The sequence below is a fragment of the Pholis gunnellus genome, assembly GCF_910591455.1.
Source record: "Pholis gunnellus genome assembly, chromosome: 14".
NCBI classification, from domain to species: domain Eukaryota; kingdom Metazoa; phylum Chordata; class Actinopteri; order Perciformes; family Pholidae; genus Pholis; species Pholis gunnellus.
The window spans coordinates 6,444,490-6,466,531 of NC_136541.1; the positions used below are offsets into that span (position 1 = coordinate 6,444,490).

General features: G+C 42.3%; 1 protein-coding gene across 2 annotated transcripts; it reads left to right on the forward strand.

Moving 5' to 3' along the window:
* The first annotated feature begins 486 nt into the window (after positions 1–486).
* Positions 487–20,269, forward strand: cables1 (Cdk5 and Abl enzyme substrate 1). Of its 2 annotated transcripts, XM_079172679.1 has the most exons (10): positions 487–1,124; positions 8,618–8,689; positions 8,826–8,918; positions 9,997–10,074; positions 13,865–13,973; positions 14,858–15,014; positions 15,141–15,244; positions 17,372–17,478; positions 17,635–17,842; positions 18,518–20,269. In XM_079172679.1, exons 1-10 carry the CDS (start codon positions 565–567, stop codon positions 18,656–18,658), a joined length of 1,629 nt encoding a protein of 542 aa, XP_079028805.1. In that variant the 5' UTR covers positions 487–564; the 3' UTR covers positions 18,659–20,269. The 2 variants fall into 2 exon arrangements, with proteins under 2 accessions (XP_079028805.1, XP_079028806.1); XM_079172680.1 differs by lacking the exon at positions 8,618–8,689.
* The last annotated feature ends 1,773 nt before the right edge of the window (positions 20,270–22,042 follow it).

Consider the following 22,042-nt stretch of genomic DNA (forward strand, 5'->3'; position numbering starts at 1 on the left):
TTTCTCCAAACAAACAGAGCCAGTCCCCTTTCTGTCAGCGCACATTGATCATTGTGCACACAACTGCTCCTTCCTTGTGTGGACTGAGGAAGCAGCAAGCGGCTCTTTCGCCATGCTTGACTACAATTTGCAATGCAGAATGCTGTAACGCGTTCCTGCCATTATGTTAAACATGTTTCTTGCAGGAATGTGTTTTTTTCAAATTGATGCATAGTGAAAAATGTTACTTGCAGGCTGTTAGTGTGCAGGTCAGACCTGTTTCAGAGATACAGTTCTAGGTTTATGTAATGTTGGGCATGCCCTGCTGTCAGAGAAGCGAGCTTCAGCAGTCAGGAAAAGGTAGAGAAAAAAAACACATGTATTCCTGACAGCCCATTGGTCCAAATTTTCTGTGTGCTGCCACAATACTGCACACACGTGACCTCCCTGTTTTCACCCAGTTGGACGCGTGTACTTAAAAGACAGGCCACTACCATTCACCAAACACAAGCCCGATTAACACAATATCGATGCAAGCAAGGTAAGCTCGTTACTGCGGGGGACTCTGATCACTGGGAGCGGACCATGGCGGCTGCCACGAGCAGCAACACATCCACGCTACAGATCAAGCACTCCAGCATCGAGCATACGCGGAAACGCATAGACCCGCGGAGGAGGCAAGCGGCGTTGTCCTTTCTCAACAACATTTCTCTGGACGGGCGACCCGTGCAAGACGATGCAGACGACCAGAACGAGGAGGAGGACTCGCTCGAGGCTAGGACTAGACAGAGCCTGGTTTCTCCGGAGCGCTCGGTGCGCGGGGCTGCTGCCTCCGCAGCCGCTGCAGCAGCTGCGGCGGCGGCGACCACGGCCGCCCAGGCGCTCGCTTTTGCAAACCAGGCTCTCCTCGCCAGCGGTCGGGCCGGTTTCGGGACGGGTCCCGCAGCCGCAGACACGGAGGGCGACGCTTTCGCGCCCTCCACGTTCAGCTCGCCGTTCTCCGCGGTCCCAGCGTCGACTAGAGGGAGGCTGCAGACGTACACTCAGGGAATCCTGCCTGCCGCCTACTCCAGGCAAACCTCGCAGAACTACAGCCTGGAGGGCGTGCAGATTGCCAACTCTGCGATCGAGCTGCAGCGATCAAGGTAACTGTGTGAGCTGCTTGGGAACATGCTGTACAGTGTGACTTGGTGTAAGGCATGGCGATAAAGGTGCAATCTCGGCCGTTAAACTGAACAATCGCTGGCATCTTTGCAAGCAACCCCAAACTTCACCATGTCCCCCCTACCAAAGCAATCATAGGAGAGATGCATAGGAGCAGTCAGTCCACGTGTTTAGTAAACTCACTTGTCAGCTGACTGTCAACATTTCATTATTAGCTACAACATGATGCCTCTGGCAAACCCTCTAGTGCAGTTTATTCTCGTTGCTTTTTGCATTCACCACCAGCCTACAGTAGATTATCAGGTCTCTCTTTTTCTTGTCACAATTTGGCACATCAGTTATTGCACTTCTAATGCATTAAAAGTGTTTGTGTTTTGTTTCCTCGCATCAACCGGGGCCCTGAATGAACTATACCTCTAGGAACAGTTTCTTTTTAAAGGCAACTGTTTTTGGAAAGGTGTTTTCGGTTCTGCAGTCTTCCTGGACGCAGCACTGCACAGCAGAAGGATAAAGTTCAGCTGTTTGTTTTTGTACTGCATGCAGGTACACTCTTATGATTGACTGTTCTGCAGGGATGGATAGATGCGGGATGATCACAGCTGTGGAGCTGTGACCTAGTTTCCCCAGAGAACTCAGCAGCACACCTCCAGAAGTTGTTTTTTATTATTTATTTTTTTTTTACTTACTTGCGCACGTGCTCATTGTCAAATGTACTGGACCTCAAATTATTTTTAGTGAATGTCATTTCAAAACCCTGTCACACACCTGCCGTCTTCTCGGCGTGATGTAAACGTCCTGTAACTCTACACCTTCTGTTCAACTACATAAACAACAGGGGCTTGCTGCTCCATGTGGATGCCTTTTAGTTGTCCTCTCCGTCTACTTTGCCTTCACGCTGGAGGCACAAGGAGAGTTCGGAGGGTCTAACCTCGCCGCAGGACAGCTGTCAGTAACAGTCGTCTCATGGTTCCCTCAATGTCAGATCCTGCTGTCAAACCCCTCCCTGCCCTGCTTTGCATTCAGAGCCCCCCTTCTTACCCAAATCCTCTCCTCACTCTGGTGTCTCTGGCAGACTTCTCAGGAAGCTCTGCTTCATGGTGAAACACTCAATAGGCATTTAGTTCCCCTTCCTGACCTCATGGAAATTGCGCTGCCAAACCAACAGCCTCCGAAAGTCTTAATCTGTACTTTTTGATCGTGAAAGAAGTCCATTAAATACGTTTTATAACACTCCAGACAACATTATTCATTTAAAGGTGTGCTATTTATTTTCTGAGATGCCATTTACAGTTTACTGATGCTCAAAATATACAGGGAATAAACAAACTATAAGAAACACGTTTTACAATGAAGACCAATCCATTAACTGCCGCTTCAAATTTAACAGAATTGACGCGAAACACAGGCTCAAAATGAAGTTAACATTAGTTGACAAAACGGTCTCATCACAAAGCTCATTTAGCTGTTTTTGGGAGTTTTCAAGAGTATCACACAATCTTCCTCTGCAGATGGTGTTTGCCCAGTTGTCATGGAATTAAAGATGTTTATATTTTCACTTTCTTTGACATTTAAGGACCTTCTATTCATGTTGCCACAAACGTCGAGATTGAAAGTTCATCCTTGACATTAGAAACAACAGTTCTCCACACGAGGCCTTTTTATTAGCTGCTCTTGAGCTTCAACTTTTGAGCCAACATGGACGAGAAATCCTTAAAGCGCTTAGAAAAATGGAAATTAAAAAAAATCTGCAATTCCATGACAGCTGAGAAAACTCCACCTGCTGAGTAAGATCGTGTGATACGATCGAAAGCTCCAGAACAAATACGAATGGACCTTGTGGTCTGATTGTTCCGTCAACTGCTGTTTTCAAGGTCAAGAATGAACTTTCAGTGTTAAAATGAAAATATCATGGTTCCTCACAGGTATATGTAATATAATATATGGTACGATAGTGTTCTTGTGTAGGTGTGGGGTTTTGAATGACATTGCATTTCACAAAATTACCATTTGATACATTTAAATGCTTCATTTTGGCAGGGCATTGATTTATATTTACACTACATATTGTGTTAAATTAAAACATTTTTCATGTTACAAATGAAGCCAAACTTCTCAAATGTTCACAAGCAGCCGTGCGAGAACTTTTCCTGCCTGAAATACAGTAAAAAATTTGCAAAATTATTATATAAATCATAAACTGTACTCTAACAACCTTTTAGCCCTTGCCAGTTGTCAATTCTTTATGATCTGGACCAACACAAGTATTGAGGTTCGACACCCAGCCCTGTTGCATGTCATTTGTCAGTCGGTAAATACAGTATGAAGTCATTAAACCACGACTGTGCTCGGCCTTTTGGATTGTGCTTGGAGGATGTCCACACAAAACGAATTTTAACGTTGTAAAGTAAGCAACCTGTTGACGGAGCGCGGCCATATTCCTGCGGCGCGCAGACAGACGAGCGCTCTGCACAGTGCCTGGTTTGTTTTCTGTGGTCAGCTGGTGGAAACGTGTCCAGAGGTCCCTGGCTGGGACAGGCAGGATGCCCAGGCTTTCTGAGGAGCAGCCTGGCTCTGCGCTCTGTATTTTCTGTCCTCCACTTCCTCTCCCAGAGGCATCAGAGACACACTCTCCCCTCCAGACTTTTAGCTTTCAGTCCTGCTCCCATTCAGGAAGTCGCAGAGCCTCTGATGTGCTGCCAAAACCGACTTTCTAAGGCCAAAGCTGCTTTAGACCATATCCTCATCAGAATCCCATGCATGAAACTGATGGATGATTTCATATTCAGCCTTCCTTCCATTCCTCAGCCTTTTATCCGTCATGAATCAGCACGCCAAGAGCTGCAGCTTTAAATATAGCATACCTATTACCATCTGGCCTTTTCTGCCTAAGGGCTAGAGCTATTTCCATTTCATCCTCTCCCCCCATAAAACATATCCAGGTGTTTTCAGGTCCTCTTTTTAGTTACATTCCCAACATCATCAGGCATTGCAGAATGAATCATGTTCTTAACAGTTTTTTTTTAACATGAGGCAGCAGACGTTGTGGCTGGAAAACGAGCAGCACAAGTCATTACACTGGCCCTGTGGAGTTTTGTGTGATCGGGTCACATACTTCTGGTTATGAGGTTGATTGTTGTTTGCTGAGGTCATGCTTGGCATAATCACAGGATTATATAAGAATGCTTCATTTTTCCTTCTCGGTGTCTGAGCTGTCAGCTAACACTCTCAAAAAAACAAAAAAAAGCCATTAAGATTTGACTGAGAAACCCACTTCAAGTAGAAGACGGAGTAACAAGGGTCAGCGTGTGTTTTTCTTTGTGCACTTATAAGTTGAATCCGGGAGTTAAGTTTCCACATCATGTGTTTCTGTGTTTCTCACCCTGAACAGCTACCAGAACAATTTGTATTCGTCTTGCTGTTTCTTTTAACTAAGCATCCTGTTTGTACTCGCAGTGTGTTTGATGATCAGAGAGGCTGAACTGTTCTGACTGGATTTCTTTCTTCTTCTTTTCCCCTTCCCCATCAGAATAATCACATTTCCGATTGCCTTGGCTGTTTTTTGTGTGAAGAAACCCACAACGTGACATTTATTTCCACTCAGCGACTCTCCCGCAAAATGGAAGACTATGTCCTGTGGCGAGCTGCCAACAGGGCGTACGTGTGAAACTGTTTAATCTCCGCATCTAAATAGTCCACTTGAGTTTTATAGCATCGCTGCATGGCACTGCTGGGCAGGATTATCAATAGCCTTTTGGAAGCGGTTTCATTGCAGCAGGATGGCATTGTGTTTTGCAGTAGCAACATATTAATGGTACATGGATTGCATTTATCAAGCATGCCGAAATAAAATCACTCGAGGCAACAATAGCAGGGACTGTGTTGGAGATGCTGAGGGATGCTTGTTGTTGCCTCTTTGCCACTGATTTATACTGAGGCTTCTTTGAAGCTTTTGGCCCGGCCTTGTTAATGTCAAACCCGGTAAATAAAGACTGTTCCTCTAACCCTAGTTGGTAGGAGTTGTGAATGAGTGGCCGGCCCAGTGTTATCGTTTCCAGGATTTGTAGCGGCTTGTAAAACATCTTTTGCATTAAAAACACGTCCTGCTGGTGCTGTTGACCTCCAGGTCCTTGGATCTGATCAAAGTCCTCACAGTTCAGCTGTGTCCTCGTGAACTGGGAGCATTCCCTTGGGCCCCACTAGTGAATGAGTTTTTAGGATCAGTAACAAAACACTGAGATTTTGGACTGGAATAACGAGAAAGTGTCAGATGGCCGATGGCTGCAATAAGAGGTTATTTCTTCCTTGGCACAGATTGTGGACACAGTGTAACACTCTTTGCAGAGTTAAAGGACATGTTTGGATTATTCGGTCTGTCCTAAAGCTAAAGTCACGCCTGTATGCACGTTGAGTGCTATTGGTCGCGGGTAAACGACGTGACAAAATCTACAGTACATTCCTCGTTTCCTGCAAAAATCCAGCCGCATCTTATATGAGGCATCAGCAGTCAAAGTTCATGAAATCAAGTTTCCAACGTCGCAAACTGTTTTTGTACGAAATCCCATCTTTTTGTTACTATCCCTCCGCTGCAGCTCTGTGAGGAAACACTGTCCAGGATAACCCCCAAGAGGGAATTGTACTGAAAAGACTGTAGCTCTGAAGGATACACACTTGATTTGTCTAAGTCACACTTCTGAAGCCTCATGGGCATAGGCTGAAGTTTACGATGCATTTTTTGTTGTTGCTTAGGGCAATAAATGTGGATTTGGTCCCCTCTCTCTCTCTAACCTAAGAAGTAATCGCTTCACAGTTCGTATGGACAGGAAGAATGATTACAGCAAACAATGACTCTTTCAATGTGCACGTCGTATGAGTCATATATTATGAGGTGACACATCTAAACCTTTGGGCCAGCTCAACAAGCCGAAAACACACATTATTGTTATTACCTTTATAACATTGTTTTGGCAAACAGTTCCCTACACATCCAGCTGACAGAAATATTAGCATCCAGTTGAAGTAGTGGCCACCTGGTGAATGCGAGTCAAATATTCTCTGTTCTCCTGAGAACAGTATCTGACTCATTGGGTGATAAAATGCTCCATTATGTTCAAAGCTAGATGCTAATTATTTTTCCTGTTGTTTCATGCTAGGCTGCTAGCGCTCAGTGGGTCTGTCCTTCTTTTAAACAGCTGCCTGCTGCATCCAGTGAGAGGGCACCGAAACAGTAAAGTTGTTGGCCCTAAAACCAGAAATAGAAGCTGAACAGTTTTAAAGCGCTCTGCAGTGTCGTTTAACAATTCTCTGTCGGTTCCATGCTACGTGCCGTACCTCTCACGTTACACATCAATCCTTTGATCCATCTATTCATACACAAATATCCATTAGTGCAGCTTTAAGTTAAGCCTTCAGTCAGAAACTCAAACTTGTATTCAGTTTTGGATTAAAGAGTCAGATGAGGTAATTGTTACATTCTCAGTAGTTAAGGACAGTAACATGTCTCATTTCAGCTCTTAATGTATCAAAATATGGAAGCATGACAAGATGGAAATGTTTTCTAAAAAGCTTCATTTAATATGAAGTAGTTTTAAGGATGAAGTGATGCGCCATCATGAGAAAGATAGAAGTCCACTTAGACTGTCTAGTCTCAGATCTTTGTCCAGCCAATCTATCTCCTCCATCAGAAGGATGATGTAAGACCGGCTATAAATCACATGACCACACATGATCCACTCGTCTTGACCATCAGGCAGAGGTCGCGCCCCTTCATAACAACCATGTCAGCTGTCCATTGTTCCACTTAGGACGAAAAGAATGTACTGTTCTTTATGCTCTTTAGCAGAGTGTTTCATTCTCCTCCTCCCCAGTTTATGATCATTAGGGTCATAATGTACAGTGCAGAAGGTTAGCCAGTATAATGGCTCTCGGCTTCTTGTCTGGATCCTCATGCACACACTCCTCTCGCCCCGTCTCCTCAGGCATACACTGTTAACTCAGCCTGTCTCGGTTTAAACCGTGGGACATCCTCAAGGACACACTCATCTTTTGTTAATTTGTCCTCATGCTCTGTCGTTCATTAACCAGCCACTCTGCTTTACGCTTCGTCTCCGTCTTTCCCCCCTTTATGAAATGTTCAGTGAAGAAGCGGTGGGTCAGGGCAAGCTTGTTTAACTGCTGCCGGCTCTACGGCATTACATTGTGAAAAGAATTACGTGGTCCAGGATTATAGTCATTATGCATGGTGTGAACAGACATTGGTTTGCAGTCCTACTTGGCTTTGCCGACTCTGCTTCTGCAGATTTATTGATGGACCCCTTGGGAGGATGCGTCACGTTTTAGTTATTTCACCACTAATGTGTTAATTTCCACTACTTTCGAATGTCGGACACTTTATAAAGCAGATTAATGATGTTGGATTATGTCGTTATTGTGGCGCTAAACATACAATTACAATCTAATTTTGGAGCAGCTCACGCATACTTGGCTATCACATGGGTTTGTTTCTTAAAACTGGCAGCCGATCATATGAAAGTGGTCCAGCAGAATTAGCCTGTTGAGTCGTGCAACCAAAGTGTAAAATAAAGGCCATGTGTTACACAAAGTGCTTGCCGAGCCAGCTCGTTATCCTCTTTGCGGCTCTGATCCTGGAAAATTCTCCGTGATGTACGCCAGATCGAGGAGTGATCATTGACCACACAGTGGTGTTGATGGATGACCATAACTCGACCGCCCAAGACTTGTTTTTGTAAATGAACAGACGGAGACGGGTGATGATTTCACGCCATTGTTTGACCTTTTGCTCCAAGGCCTCAGTGACCACAGTCGAATTTTGTTTCAGGGCTTTGTATCGGACCTTAATGCTTTTTAAATGGTGAATGAAATGCGTTTGTGACATCGAGTATTACAAAGTTGCCATTGTATGCATCGTCAAATTCTAAGGTTATTTCTTCGATAAGATCTTTGTCTAAATTAAGAAACATTTCCAACTTTAGAAAAGATTTTCTTTAAGAAACTAAGGTATTGTAACTAAAACTTGTCAAACATTTTCAAAAGATGCCAACAAATAGTGTGTTGTTGGCTTTACCCACTTATTGACCCATTGATGTACTCAAAGTAGATAAATGGAGATTTCGTTTGAAATTCCCTGCTCTGCCTGTGAATGCTGAAACCTCGGTTTTATTCTAAAAGCTAGACTCACCTCAGCTTGCGAGGCAAATGGATTGATTTTAGTGCCCACTCTTGCCATTTTAGGTATTGCTGTACCGTGGAATTGGCTTTGATTTAGTGTTGTACCTTTTTAATTAAATTGCTTTGCAGGACTACTTGTCCATGTGTTTGATCACAATGAGGATTATATCGTTATTTTGCCAGAGTTGGTTCTCCTCCAAGCTGTTGTGCAGAGGGACAGTTGGTCCCGTGTTTGGTACGATGACGCCTCTTCACATCTTCTAACTTTCGTCTCTGTCTGTCTTTCCAGACGGAGACTCATCTCTCAGCGCTCTTCGCTTGAGACGCTAGAGGACATTGAGGAGAATGCTCCTCTACGCAGGTAGCGAACTGCACTGAAATACCGGTCACATTGTCTAATATACTGTATACGATTCTGAGACACTCGGTGTGATGCATCCCACTGGGATTCTCTGTTTTTTGAGGTACTGATGTTTTGTGTTTGTTTTACATTTTAGATGCCGAACCCTATCGGGTTCCCCCCGACCAAAGAGCTTCAAGAAGATCCACTTCATAAAGAACATGAGGCAACATGATATTCGTAATGGAAGGTATGAAGGCAAACAACGCCACCCATTAGTCAATACAAGTCCTCAGTGGATAATGGCAGACTGCCCCAGTCAATGAACTGCAGTGTGGCTGTTTTACAAGCCACATCGTAAGCAGACCTGGCCCACTCACTGCATGTCATCCTGACCCATAAATGAAATGTAATCGATTGAGAATCCTTTCCATTTCACACAGAGTATAATCTGATTTTAGTTCATTTTAATCTTTAGTTGATCACTGTTAACTCATTTTGGAATCGCACCATGAAATCACTGCAAAATCACATATTGTATCACAGTGCACATAAGCATGTATGCAGCGCACACATCCCTAATTATAGAACAATAATGGTTACTGTTGATGTGTTACTGGGTGTGCAGAATGTAAACAAAGGAAAGATGGTTGTTTCAATCTAGGCCAGAAGTCCCAGGAAGTGTTTACTGCTCTGGGGATTTTCACCATTATCAAAGTCACATTCTTTGGATTTGAAATCTAATTGAGTCGGCTGTTTTTCAGGGAGTTCTGTGAAGGAGAGTGTAGTTCTTTCTTAGAAAATAATTTTCCTGAATTGTGCAGATGTTGGTGCAGTATCTCTTGTTTAGACAACCAGTGCACCATCTTGATGAGTTCATCCTGTTAAATTAAGACTAATAGGTAAAGTTGTTCTTCCTCATATGCACAATCCATATATCTGACGTGGAATAACCGTGAGCTGGATTTTTCCACACTATTATTCTTATTCTTCAACAGATGCTGAAACGCATCGTGACTCAGCTATTAAAAGAAGCGTTACTTTAAGTATTCTTCTCTATGTGCTGCTGACTCTGGTCACGCATGCATGTTTACACACGTAATAGGAAATGTATTCTAAAATTAGAAAATGTTAACCGAAGTTACCTTTTTAAACAAATGCATCAAACCCCTGACTACATGCTACATGTGCTACAATACCACAAAACAACACACACTTCACACAGTTTCATCTCATCCTTATTTTTACTGCACACTCTCTCCAACTTTAACCTGTGGATCTTGTCAGATAGATATTGATTAGCTTGTTTATCGTTTCTGTTTTTATAGGATAGTCCTTATCAGTGGCAGAAGATCCTTCTATAGTGTATTTTCTGTCCTGCCCTATCGAGATTGTAGCCAAGCAGGGTATGTATCCTACAGCATGCCGAACTTATTAACCTGCAGCCTGTGCTCCCTCTTTCCCTTTGTTTTCTCATCGCTCTTTTCCTGTGGATGTACTGTCCTCTGACTGGTGCATACATTGCTACGGGCTGGTTTTGGTGGATGCACTTTTACCATTAAGGTTTGATAAATGAAAAAGCAGTGGGCTGAAATGGGCTTAAAACTGTTAGTGCTTGTTGCTTGTATTGCTTTTTTCCATAATGGCTCCCGTGGCTTTTAGCCACTCTTCCTTTTTGTTCAAATCAACCCATTTTTGTCTGTTGCAACTGTCGCTGGCTTTTTAGCATTTAAGACTCTCCTTTTCTGGTGGGGTTCCTGTTTTTTTTTTTTTTTCTTCCTGTTCCAGATTTAGAATCTTTAACTCTTCATTTATTTCATGTGTTGCCCACTGGTTTAATTATTCACAATACTGTCAGACTGGAGTTTCTGCAGCGTGTCCTGCACACAGTCAGTTTGTAATAAACCATTTTTGTGTAATCTTAGCCTTGTTTAAAAGTGTACCTCTCTTGGTGGTAGAAGGGAAAACATTTCTGGCTTATCTGTAGACGACGCTTGGTTCCAATGTAATGGGAACCCACCTGGCTGTCATGGGGGTAGCTCTGGTCCAGCCTACGTTCCGACGAGTCACCCCCCCAGTCACAACGAAACGGTGTGTTTTGGAGGAAGTGAAAGAGAAAAGGGGAAAGATAAGCGCCAGAGAATACAATGCACAGAAATAAAAGCTTCACACCGGGGCTTAGTGAAGAGTATAAAGGCTCAATCCGTTCGGGGAATTTCCAAAGCCAGCCAATCAGTTTAAGGTCGAGGGTTAATAAACCCCCAGGGATATCCAATTTGACTGCTCATTGCTGCTAATTGACAGTTTTCTGTTAGACTTTGGTTTACAAGAGTTGTAACTGCAAAACAACATTTTATTGGACGACCGGGCCCCAAAAGGCTGATTTCTTTTCTTCTCTCGCTCTGTCTTTATGATTACTGTAACTAACGCCCCATGAACGAAATTGCCAATTTTTGCAGTGTAGCCTGGCATGGGCCCAAAAACTAAAGTGGGAACAAAACATGAAGACAGTTCTCCTACAGTTACAACACTAAATAATGAATTTCAAAGGAATGGTTTGACATTTTGGGAAACACACTTATCAGCTTTTTTTGCCAAGAGTTCGTTGAAAATATGAACTCTCTCGTATCTGTCTGTTTGATTTGAAGTTATAGCAATAAGATGGCTAGCTTGAGTTTTGCATTAAGTCTGAAGCAAGGTAAATGTGCACATTTCCCCCAAATAAACAACAACTTTTTATTATACTTGATGCACTGATGCCGATATTAATAAGATATCGGTCCGATACTTACCCAAATCGCTGGATCGGGTATCTTTTACAATAGGCTGACCTCGTGTCAGTTATCATTATTTTAATAAATAACAATTCAGCACATTTATATCTATGTATTTATTTGATACATTTTGTTTTACAAACTTTACAAACAAAGAGATATAATATGTTATTTTGTTAAACCTTACTTTGGACAGAACCAGGCTTGTCTGTTTCCTCGTACTCCGAGTCTCCATGCTAAGCTAAGCTAACAGGCTACTGGCCACAGCCTCATATTTAGCGTACTGATGGGAGAGTGGCCAATGTCCGTTTTCTCATCTAACTGTCGATGAAAAAGCAAATAGGGTGCAGTTTGTTTTTCAAAATGTCAAACTATCCCTGTAAGGGAAAGAAAACATGAAACTTTGCAGACTAACGGATTATTTGATTGGACATCTGTTTATGGGGTGTCACTGTCTCATGAAACCTAGATGGTTCTGGGCTCAAACCCCGCTGGGGTCAACTGTGGCTTTTCTTTGCAGACTTTGCATGCTCTCCCTGTGTTTGCATGGGTTTCCCCATATGCTTCAGTTTCTCTGACCCTAAACGATATGCATGTTGGGTAATGCTCCTGGCATTGCATTGTAGTCGCAGTTGGCCTCTGGGGTAAACCGTTAGATTGGTTAAATGCAGAGGAAATTCCCTCACAGGGATTGCTAAAGTATTATTTATTGATGCTCATGGGTTTAGCGTAATCGGTGAAGCTCAGGCAAGACTGCAGGGGAATATTATTACAAGCCAATAAAAGCCAACTTTAAAGTGTTTGTATGAGTTGTAAAGTATTTGGTAGTAAAGTAGCCAGCCGGGGTCAAGATGTTTTTAGTCCTGTTAATATTTATGCTTCGTGTGCTTGATGCTAGATTTAGAGACATTTGGCAGGGCATGGTGAACACTTGTAACACTACTAACATACAGATGTCTGAAGCCAGTGGTTGCTGTCCATGCATGTTACAAAGCAATGTCAGCTTTTCTTATATTGTTCCTTTCATTTCTCCTCAGTCTCAGCAGACTGAAGCACAACAGATCGCTTCTTAGAAAAGCTCCCTAGAAAGCTTTCCGTCTCGTATGTTTTTAATCTCCACTGTTCTGTGAGACGTCTGCTGCCTGGGGATCTCCACGTCTATGATGCATCCATCAACAACGTGTCCTGATGTGCCTGTTTGCCACATAACACTGTTTGCGTTATATCAGATTGGCCCCCGCGTGTCACCAAAACACTGGGGGAGTCATGTGAGGGCCGACTGTGTCATTTATTCCATTTATCTGGGCACCGTTTTAATCAGAAAGCATGACTGAGCCAGGGAAGATAAGGGCGGAGTAGAAAAACAAGACAGTGTTACGATTTAATGTCTGCTGTCTGCTGACATTCTGAAATCCAACCGCAATGTAAATATTGTGCTAAAATAAGGCTGAAGTTAATATTACACAAGTGTGAGTGGATACTTGGCTGCCTTTTGTCGTCTTGCTTTGACATGAAAGCAAGACCAAGAGACATTTCAACATCTCAGTTTTTAGTTTGGCAACATGAAAGCCAATTCTGCCTTTTTATGTTTTTAAGCATTTTTATTTTATAAACAACCTTTTAATCATTCATCTTAAATTGCTGGAAATAATTTGAGTCTTCAGCTTGCCATTACCTCTTGTCAGTTATTCAGTATGGCAGAGTGTGAATAAAGTGGACTGCAGGTATATAACCTCCTGCACACACACACACACACACAGTAGCCTCTACTGGCAGTGACCTAAAATCTTCAAGTGAAGTTAAATTACAGCAGTAACTAATGTCTACTTTAATTAGTATATCTTACTATATAGTTTGCTGCTATGATTTGATATTGTGATTTTATCGGAATACTGAAATTCCATTTAACAATGACTTAATGGACACATGTTATATTTGTTATTTGACATGTGATTGCCCCAGTCTACCCAGCAGACATTAAATACAGAATGGCCGATACAAAATGTGTGCAGTCGGTCGCTCTCCACTGTTTGCTCCACTGACACACTTTACTCTCCAGCAGCTTTCTACATTTGACCTCCTGCAAATCTCTCACAGCAGTATGGCATTTCAAGCTTTGGTGAGGCAGCACTTGAGTCTGAAGAGGCCGGCCTGCTAGAAGGAAGCTGTACTCGCACTCCATCCGTCCTCCCAAGGTTGCTCTTTATTTCTGATTGTCCTCAGATGCACCCGAAGACGCAGGCGATTACAGAAACTAGACCAGCGGAGTGCAGGTTCGATGCAGGGCTGTGAGGTAGAGCTGGGGAGGTGAGCTAGAACAGGCCCAAGCAAGAAGGTTAAGGAATAGGGATGGGAGTTAAAAAAGAAGCTGTAGGACGGTTTGTGTGTACGGTGAAAGCTCTAAAGGTCTTGTGTTCATTAGGGATGTCAAGCTGGAAGGAGGAGGGCGTCAGCGGCACCCGTCAGGAGGCGTCAGTGCCAAGGAGATGGTGATCGGGCTGGAGGGAGTGGAGTTGGGAGCTGATGGAAAGGTGAGATGGCAGATATGCTGTGTGGAGAGGGGGAATATAGTCATCTTATAAGTATTTATAATTAAATGAATATAAGACTATATACTGTAACTATAAAAAAAAAAATGTTGAAAGAAAATTCATACAAAATGACCAAAAATGTTTACATTAGTGCAAATTTTTTTTGAAAAATGTATCATTTATTATGTGTGTCTCCCAGGCTAGCTTAAAGTTACTAGCTTTTAATGTGCAAGATGTTTGCTGTCGCTTCATAAATATTCCAAAAGTGGCAGCTAATAGTAGAATAGCTACGTCATAAATGCGTCTTTCCTACTTTTCACAGTATTTTCTCATTCATGAGTGTTAAATGTGTGTCCGCTCAAGACATTTGCTCAGTCACAGCTCACCAATGCTTGAAATTTGAAGGAAAATTGGATAGCTTGCTTGCTAGAACATAGAGTGGTACTAAGCTAGCTATTCAGACAAATTATTTGCCTTTAAGTACTTACCTTAAACATTGCACTGGGTTTTTGATAAATTAAGAATATTTACACGTTTCATATGTAATAAATCAACACACATTTTAGCATATTTGAACCAGGCAATAGGCTTTTTCTCTTAGCAGCTTGTTGTCATAATATGAAACCTCAGGCATGATCAATCACATTATTAGAAACTGCATTCCATTTAGGAAAGTAAGTTCCAGGCTCCTGTTATGTGCATGCTGACTCACCGCTGTGATTTACTGGCACACCCTTTAGATTATTGGTACCTTGCCTTTTTCCTGCTTTGACAAGCAAGTGAAAACAATACATTATACCTGTTCAACCTGTTAGATTAATGGAAAGCCCAACTTTGTTTGGGCTATTATGAAACCGCCATCATAACTACACCTGTGTCTGCAGACTGTGTCCTACACCCAGTTCCTGTATCCCACCAACGTGCTGGGTGGTCGAAGAAACACCATCGACTCAACCTCGTCCTTCTCTCAGTCTCGCAACGCCAGCCATAGAAGCCTCAGTCTGGGCCGAGCCAACAGCAACCAGAGCAGCATAGACACAGGTCAGTCGACTGCCAACGAGTACTTACCTCTTTTTCCTTCATCCAGTGAGTTTTTAATTTGGAAAAAGGTAGAGCAAACGTTAACTTCTAGCTTAAACTCTGTTGTTGTGTTTGTGTCCGTGGCAGGGAATGATTTGGGGGAAATCCGTGATTACGACCCCAATCTGCTGGATGACCCGCAGTGGCCTTGTGGAAAACACAAGAGAGTCCTCACCTTCCCCTCCTACATGGTGAGCCATGTCTTTGAACCACCTATGTTTTGACATGGTTTGTTGAAATGTCCTGCAATATCTCACTGTTAATGGGTTTTTTTTTCGATGGTTATTTTTGTCATTATGGGCCTTTTGTACTCAGTTTTCCCACCACAACCAAGAACAACAACACACCCAAACGATTTATCGCCTTGACAGTTTGTTTCTTAAAAACCGTTCTGAATTTTATCAGCCGTTTTTGAAAAGGTGCCAGGAGGATGTTTCAGGTTGTTTTAATCAGCAAGGTCACCGGCCCAGACTCTCTCCCTAGTTCTGGGACCTGAATGAATACACATCATTTATCTCGGTGTAGTGGGCAGTAGCTATTAAGTTGCAACAGTCAGTGTAGTGTTTTCATCCCAGCACTAACCCCTCTCTTACTTTCCCGGAAAAGAGCAGATGCTTCATCGTGTTTGTAAAAATAAAACCCGACTAGACTCCCACCGCGTTCTTTCCTGGGGACTGTTTTTGTTACGGAGACTGGCAGAATACACAACAACGAATGACATAGCTGAAATGTTAAGTCAAAGCCAGGCTATGTGTGTGTTTTTTTTTTTTGTTCTCTTCCTCCAATTACAAAACCCAGCGTCTCACAACAATGGCCATTGTGTTTACTACAGGAATGGAACCAGTGAGTTCTCATCATTTCACAGATTGAACACAGGCTATTTAGGAGACATGACTCTCAAGCAGCAACTTTCAAGCTGAGGATAATTATAGTTTTTGTACTCTGCACTCAATTTAGGAAACTTGTGTGACCTAGAACTCCATGAATATAATTTTGAATGTGGTTGGTTTAGTGGCTTGTTGATTTGTGTAATGGTATCCTCACGGTAACAACATGTCATGATGAAGTGTTTTTATGTGGTGACATAAGTTAGTGTGAGACACGGTCACAGAAGAGCTTATTTTCCATTACGCAAAGTCAGTGCCGTTCTGCTTTATGTTCATTTCTCGGTGCTGAGATCATCAATAAGCATTCGTTCTCCTTCATGGTTCATGATCAGCAACGTGGTGTTCAGTGTGAATGCCATTATTCATGGCGATGGGGGGGTAAATGAATCCAACAAGCCAAAAGAAGTGGTTTAGATCATTTGGCTTAAGTGTTGCAGGTCAAACTGAAAGTGTATGAACCCTGTGTGCTATAAGTACAGGAAGTCAAAGTTCAACCAAGAACTATTTACAAAGGACATTTTAGGTAATTATTTTGATTATTGTAACCGTGAAGGTAATACTGCTTGTGTTTCTTGCCCTGTCTGACCAACAATGTTGCTGGTGAATGTTGTTGTTATTAAGAAGAAGAAGATTCGTTTGGCCTCCAGAAGGTCTGCAATTTAAGTTGTGGATTCAGCAAAGTGCTAGAAATGTGCTTTGTTCTGCGGGGGTTATTATACGGCCTGAATGTGACTCACCCACCTGGTACTCAAATCATGTTAGGACAAACACTAAGGGTTGTCTAATGGAAGCCTGACGAGTCCCTGATGAAGGCACGGAAAGCTTGGTCAGCAATCAAATATGTTTTGTGTTCTCCAGATTTGTCTTTTTCTTATCCTTAACAAATCCTATGAAAAAAAGACCATAACCAAGTATGTGCTCAATATTTTTCAACATCCATGCGCTGTCTTTGGCGCTCGGGCCCAAACGAGCTCGGTAATTTGCTGATTGATGCGTCATTCTGCTGCTGTAAATACTCACGAGCACACAAATGTGTATGACTCAAAATGACCACAGTGGATGTGTTCATTGAGGTGAAGGAACAAGTCCCCCAGTGTGTCTCATTGGAGTTTTTAATAGTGTTTGGACAACAATGGCGCTCTGTGGCATAGAAGAATAAGATACATCGGGCTGTGGATGCACACAGTGGGGTTTGTGTGTTAGTTGGATCAATTCTTTGTTATTTCTGGTCTTTTTTATGGGATTTGTTGACAATAGGAAAGATAAAGAACACAACCGGACTTGTCCTTCAAGTGACACCACAAACAACCGCCATTGGTAAAGCCGTATTGTGAGGCCGTGGAATCCAACACTAGCGTGTGAGGATCCAGTCACACTGCCCAGTGCTGAAAGTCTGGTCAGTTTGACACCATCTCTGGTTTTCCTTTTCAGACTACGGTCATTGAATACGTCAAACCCTCTGACCTCAAGAAGGACATGAACGAAACCTTCAAGGAGAAATTCCCCCACATAAGGCTAACACTAAGCAAGATTAGGAGGTACAACAGACAGAAATGTATAGACTGTGTCACATTAAGCATGTTTGATGATAAAGATGATTTCACTTTACCATGACCTGTGTTTCTTTTCTTTAACACAAACATATTTATGTATCCCTTTCTCTTCCTCCTCCTCTTCCTCTCGCCTCCCTGCAGTTTGAAAAGGGAGATAAAAAAGTTGGCCCAGGATGAATGTTGCTATGAGGAACCGACGGTGGCCATGGCTTTCGTCTACTTTGAAAAACTGGTGCTTCAAGGCAAACTAAACAAGCAGAATCGCAAACTCTGCGCTGGAGCTTGTGTCCTTCTGGCGGCCAAGATTGGCGGCGATCTCAAGAAACACGAGGCCAAGCTCCTGATAGACGTAAGTCCCCCTCACTCACGCCTCCCAAAAATCATACCTTCGATGCCTCTATCGTACTTTGATGATAATTTGTGTGCTCACGTCGACACTGTCTGCGGTGAAGTGTGTGGATTCTTCTGACTAACAAGGAAATGGATTCCAGAGGGACAAACAAAGACTCCGACTTGTATCACAGTTTGAAGCCTTAAGCAACACCAGAGCTAACTCTGATGACATCATGAGGGTTATTTTGACTTTAGAAAGCTTTCTAGAATATCTTCTTTTTTTTTTTACTGAGTACTTCTCATCAAGATTAAACAGATTTTTGTGTGTAAAATCAGTGGAGTGCCTTTTTTTTAATGAAAGCTTTAGAGTTACAACTTTCCCCCCTTTTGATATAGATTTCTGTAGAACTGCAAAAAAAAACTAAAACAAATGTATTACAGTCTATCTGTCAAATCCTAACATTTCACCTACCATTTTCTAGTTGCCTTTTTAGATTCTGGTGAATGCATCAACAGTAGGTTTGTCAAACATCCAGTCGGTCATCTCCTCTTGTCCAAATCTCCTGTGCCAATCCTTACGAAATGCTGCTTAAAAATAGCCAGTCTAATAAGAAGCAATAAGCAATGCAGGATCGCACATATCTATTATTTAATATGAACTCTCTTTTTTTTCTTTTTTTTTTTGTGGCAGAAACTGGAAGAGCGGTTCAGAGTGAACCGCAGAGAGCTGATAGCCTTTGAGTTCCCGGTCCTGGTGGCGTTGGAGTTCAACCTGCACCTGCCAGAACACGAGATCATGCCCCACTACAGACGCCTCCTGCAGACCTCCTAGCATTGGTGACCCATCAGGAGGACGGCCATCAGGTTCTCCTTCTGATCCTCTGCTTCCCGCGGTATCCATCCTCCCACCTCTCTCCTCGCCCCCACCGTCTGACAGCCCTAAGGTACCGCTGGTCTCTCAACTACAGCCGACAACGCGCTCCTTCCTCCCAGAGACCGGAAATCAGCCAAAGGGACACACATTTCTAAAACTTTCCTCCATTGTTTGACTTCTACATTCATCATCACTACACAGACTTCTGAGAAAGAAAGAAAAAAAAAAAAGGTTGAACCGTCTGCAAACGGGTTGTTTTTCTAGTTTGCATGTTCTTACGTCTTCATCTTCACTTTGTACATTTTACAGCTCTCTTGTTGATTAAGAGAGCTTTTTTTTGTTTGAATCTGACGGTGAACTTTTTTCATCTCAGTTAAAGCAACCAATGATTGTAACATTTTTATCATCTCTTTTCATTAATCTCTCTTTTTATACAATCTGATATGATTGGTTGCTGCCTAACCTGCATAACATTGAAACAAAAAGCCTTTTTAAGGGGCTTGTTTTGGCTGGACTTCCTCAGAGTGACTCATCTTTCCATAAGTCGTCGTCTTAAAAGTGCACTTTTTGATCATTGTGAGACATAGGGGGACATTTTTTTTCAGAGTTTTAATAAGCTAACTCTGAAAAATAAGCTGTGTTCATAAACACCACAATCATTTGAATGGACCGTTTGAATTTTCTCTCTTATGGTATATTCACAGTTTCTAGCCACAACTATCCGCATGAAAAGTATTGATTGATTGCATACAGGTGCTTGCAGACAAAATGGGACTTCCTATTTTCACTGAAGTATTCCATTCATTTTCTACCAGTCAAATGCTTGCTATGGATTTACAGAGACCAGGCCCACTTTTATCAATGTCAAATTTCCTGTGCTCTATGTTAGAGTGTATTGCTAGCACATTTACGGTGCTGTAACGGGGTCAGGGAGGTGTTTATGAGTGCCAAGATGCCATTAAACCGTGATCAGGATTAGCAGCAGGGTGCTCTAGTGTTGAGGGGAAATGTCCTTCACCTGGAGGATGTGGACTAAAGACCCTGTCCCTTCAGGGACACTTTATCTGACCTGACCTCTGACCTCTAAGGAGAAGTAAAGTCTAAACGAGATCCCAACACGGATCAATGACTGATCAAACATTTGCATGTAACTTGAATCAGCATTTGTTGATTTGAAAGCTAAGTTGTTTGAAAATTGACAACCAATGTGACCAATTTCAAAAATACTGTTCCATTAATTTGGCATGTATCTCAACTTGATTTTCTTTTTTTGTTTTATTATCTTGAAATTGTCTCACACAATACCGCAGAGTATTGAGAGAGAGAGAGAGAGAGAAAAAAAGGTATTTAATGCTGCTCCAAGTATTGATGATATGTTAGCTGAACTGATCACAACATTAAACCAAATTGTTGAAAAAAGCAAGAATTGTGCTGATTTTAAGGTGAAAAAATACTGATCTTATTTCTGTTTGCAAGCCCAAAGATTTCGCTAAAAGATGCACACTAAAGACTCATGGGCGACACTTATTACCTGTGTATGTTTGTAAATAAATTGCTTTGCTTGTTCAATCAAAACAAGACTCGGACATGTTTTTGCTTCACCTGATGTAGCGCGTATTGAGTGAACGGAAACTACTCTCTCTGCGTCAATTCACGCCTCGCAAGATTGCACGGAGCCTCTAAAATTCACCTTTTAGTTTTGTTCAAACCTTAAGTGCTTCACATTACAGTAAAGAGTAACGTATCACCAGGTTGAAAAGGAGTGTTTTGGTGGAAAGTTTAAAGCCTGTTTTACCTCTGAACTGGGTGTGGTTAGAAATGTGCTTTGTTGCACCTGAACCCAACAGCGATGTTACAAGGTCCTGGGGTACGAGTGTGCATCACCGCAGTTACATATTAAAGGCAGAACAACGGTTAAAGTTCGGTTAAAAAAGGAAAGAAAAGCATCTTTGTTTTTATAGTGCACTGCAATTATAGTGAATCCATGGCTGTAGACCTATAAATGTAATATTCAACATTTGTTTCTCTTTTGAATTGGCACTTAAATAAGAGTACACAAACAGACACCCAGAAATCCTTCTATTAGGATACAAGAGGGGCAGACTGAACCAGAAGCTCTCGAAGTGACTGACTGTGAAGACATGCTTTGCACAATAAGCCCTGCTCCTCTGGGCCACGATTATGAAACCTCTGTCTTGCAAATGCACATCTCACATTTCAAACTGTTAGGACTCGTTGTTTCAATACAGTAAATCAGGTGTGACCCTCCAGAAGTTTTGACTAGAAATGGATTGCACCTGTTGCTCTGATGCAATCGGAGCGGTCAGTTTCTCATCGAGAGGGAACTCTCCTGACACGCATCCAACATAAACAAGGCCCACAGTCACACCAGTCTCGTGCTGCCATCAAAACAAACAGAACAGGGTCGAGTGTGGACACATGGCATACGTGGCTTAGTCCCCTCCATTGATGGCCTAATTCCCCCTGCACCGCCTCATAAAGGGGTCTATTGACAGCCCTTCCTGAGCCCTGCTCACACAGAAGTGACCCTCATTGTGAAAATATGTGTACCATCGTTTAGGGCAAGCAGCGGTCTATTGCCCTTCCCTTTAAAATAACAACATTTGGCTGAAACGGCATTTTGCCCCCTTCCTGTCATGATACTGTGACTCAGGGCTTTTCCGCCATTTACAGTAGTTTGTAAACAAGGAAGTGGATTGTGGCACATTAAATTAAAAAAAAAAATGGATGGGAAACCGTTTCATTTCCTTTATCATGGATCCTCTTCTGCAGCAATATTACAATTTTGACTATACAAATCATACATTTATTACAAATATTAAATGTACATACAGTACAGGCATGTTTCTAAGGTTTTACAGGCAAGTCTATCTGTTAAAATCAGCAGACTTCTTTCTTCACTAACGGCAACGTGGACCACGGTCAAGACGAGGGGAAACCACTGCAGGTTGACCTGAAAATGTGATCCTCTCTTTGTGTTTGACAAGGCTACCCAATCCCTTTTCTTCCACCCCAAGAGTCTATTTCAGAGTCAACTGAACTCACTGTAGCATAAAACCAGTGACGCAAAGCAGAACATTAAACGCTTCTTACACTTATTTATTGATGTGGGAGGAAGCAAAGGGAAGGGCTAGTGGACACAGGACTTGATTTGAAAAGAGCACAGTCCATGTACTTTTACCCAATGAGTTTCAGAAGCAGATGTGATAAGAATGTCACAGCATAGTAAGCCATAAAAATGTTATAGTAGAGTAAGTCACAACTAATTATAGTACAGTATGCCATGTCATAAAAAATTAATTGTACAACGTCGGAAAAAGT

Excerpts from the sequence above, each read along its gene's own strand:
- cables1 (XM_079172679.1), top strand. The coding sequence starts at position 565 with ATGGCGGCTGCCACGAGCAGCAACACATCCACGCTACAGATCAAGCAC. Across the intron at positions 15,015-15,140 it reads CCAGAGCAGCATAGACACAG|GGAATGATTTGGGGGAAATC; the intron begins GTCAGTCGACTG and ends TGTCCGTGGCAG. Across the intron at positions 15,245-17,371 it reads TCACCTTCCCCTCCTACATG|ACTACGGTCATTGAATACGT; the intron begins GTGAGCCATGTC and ends TTTCCTTTTCAG.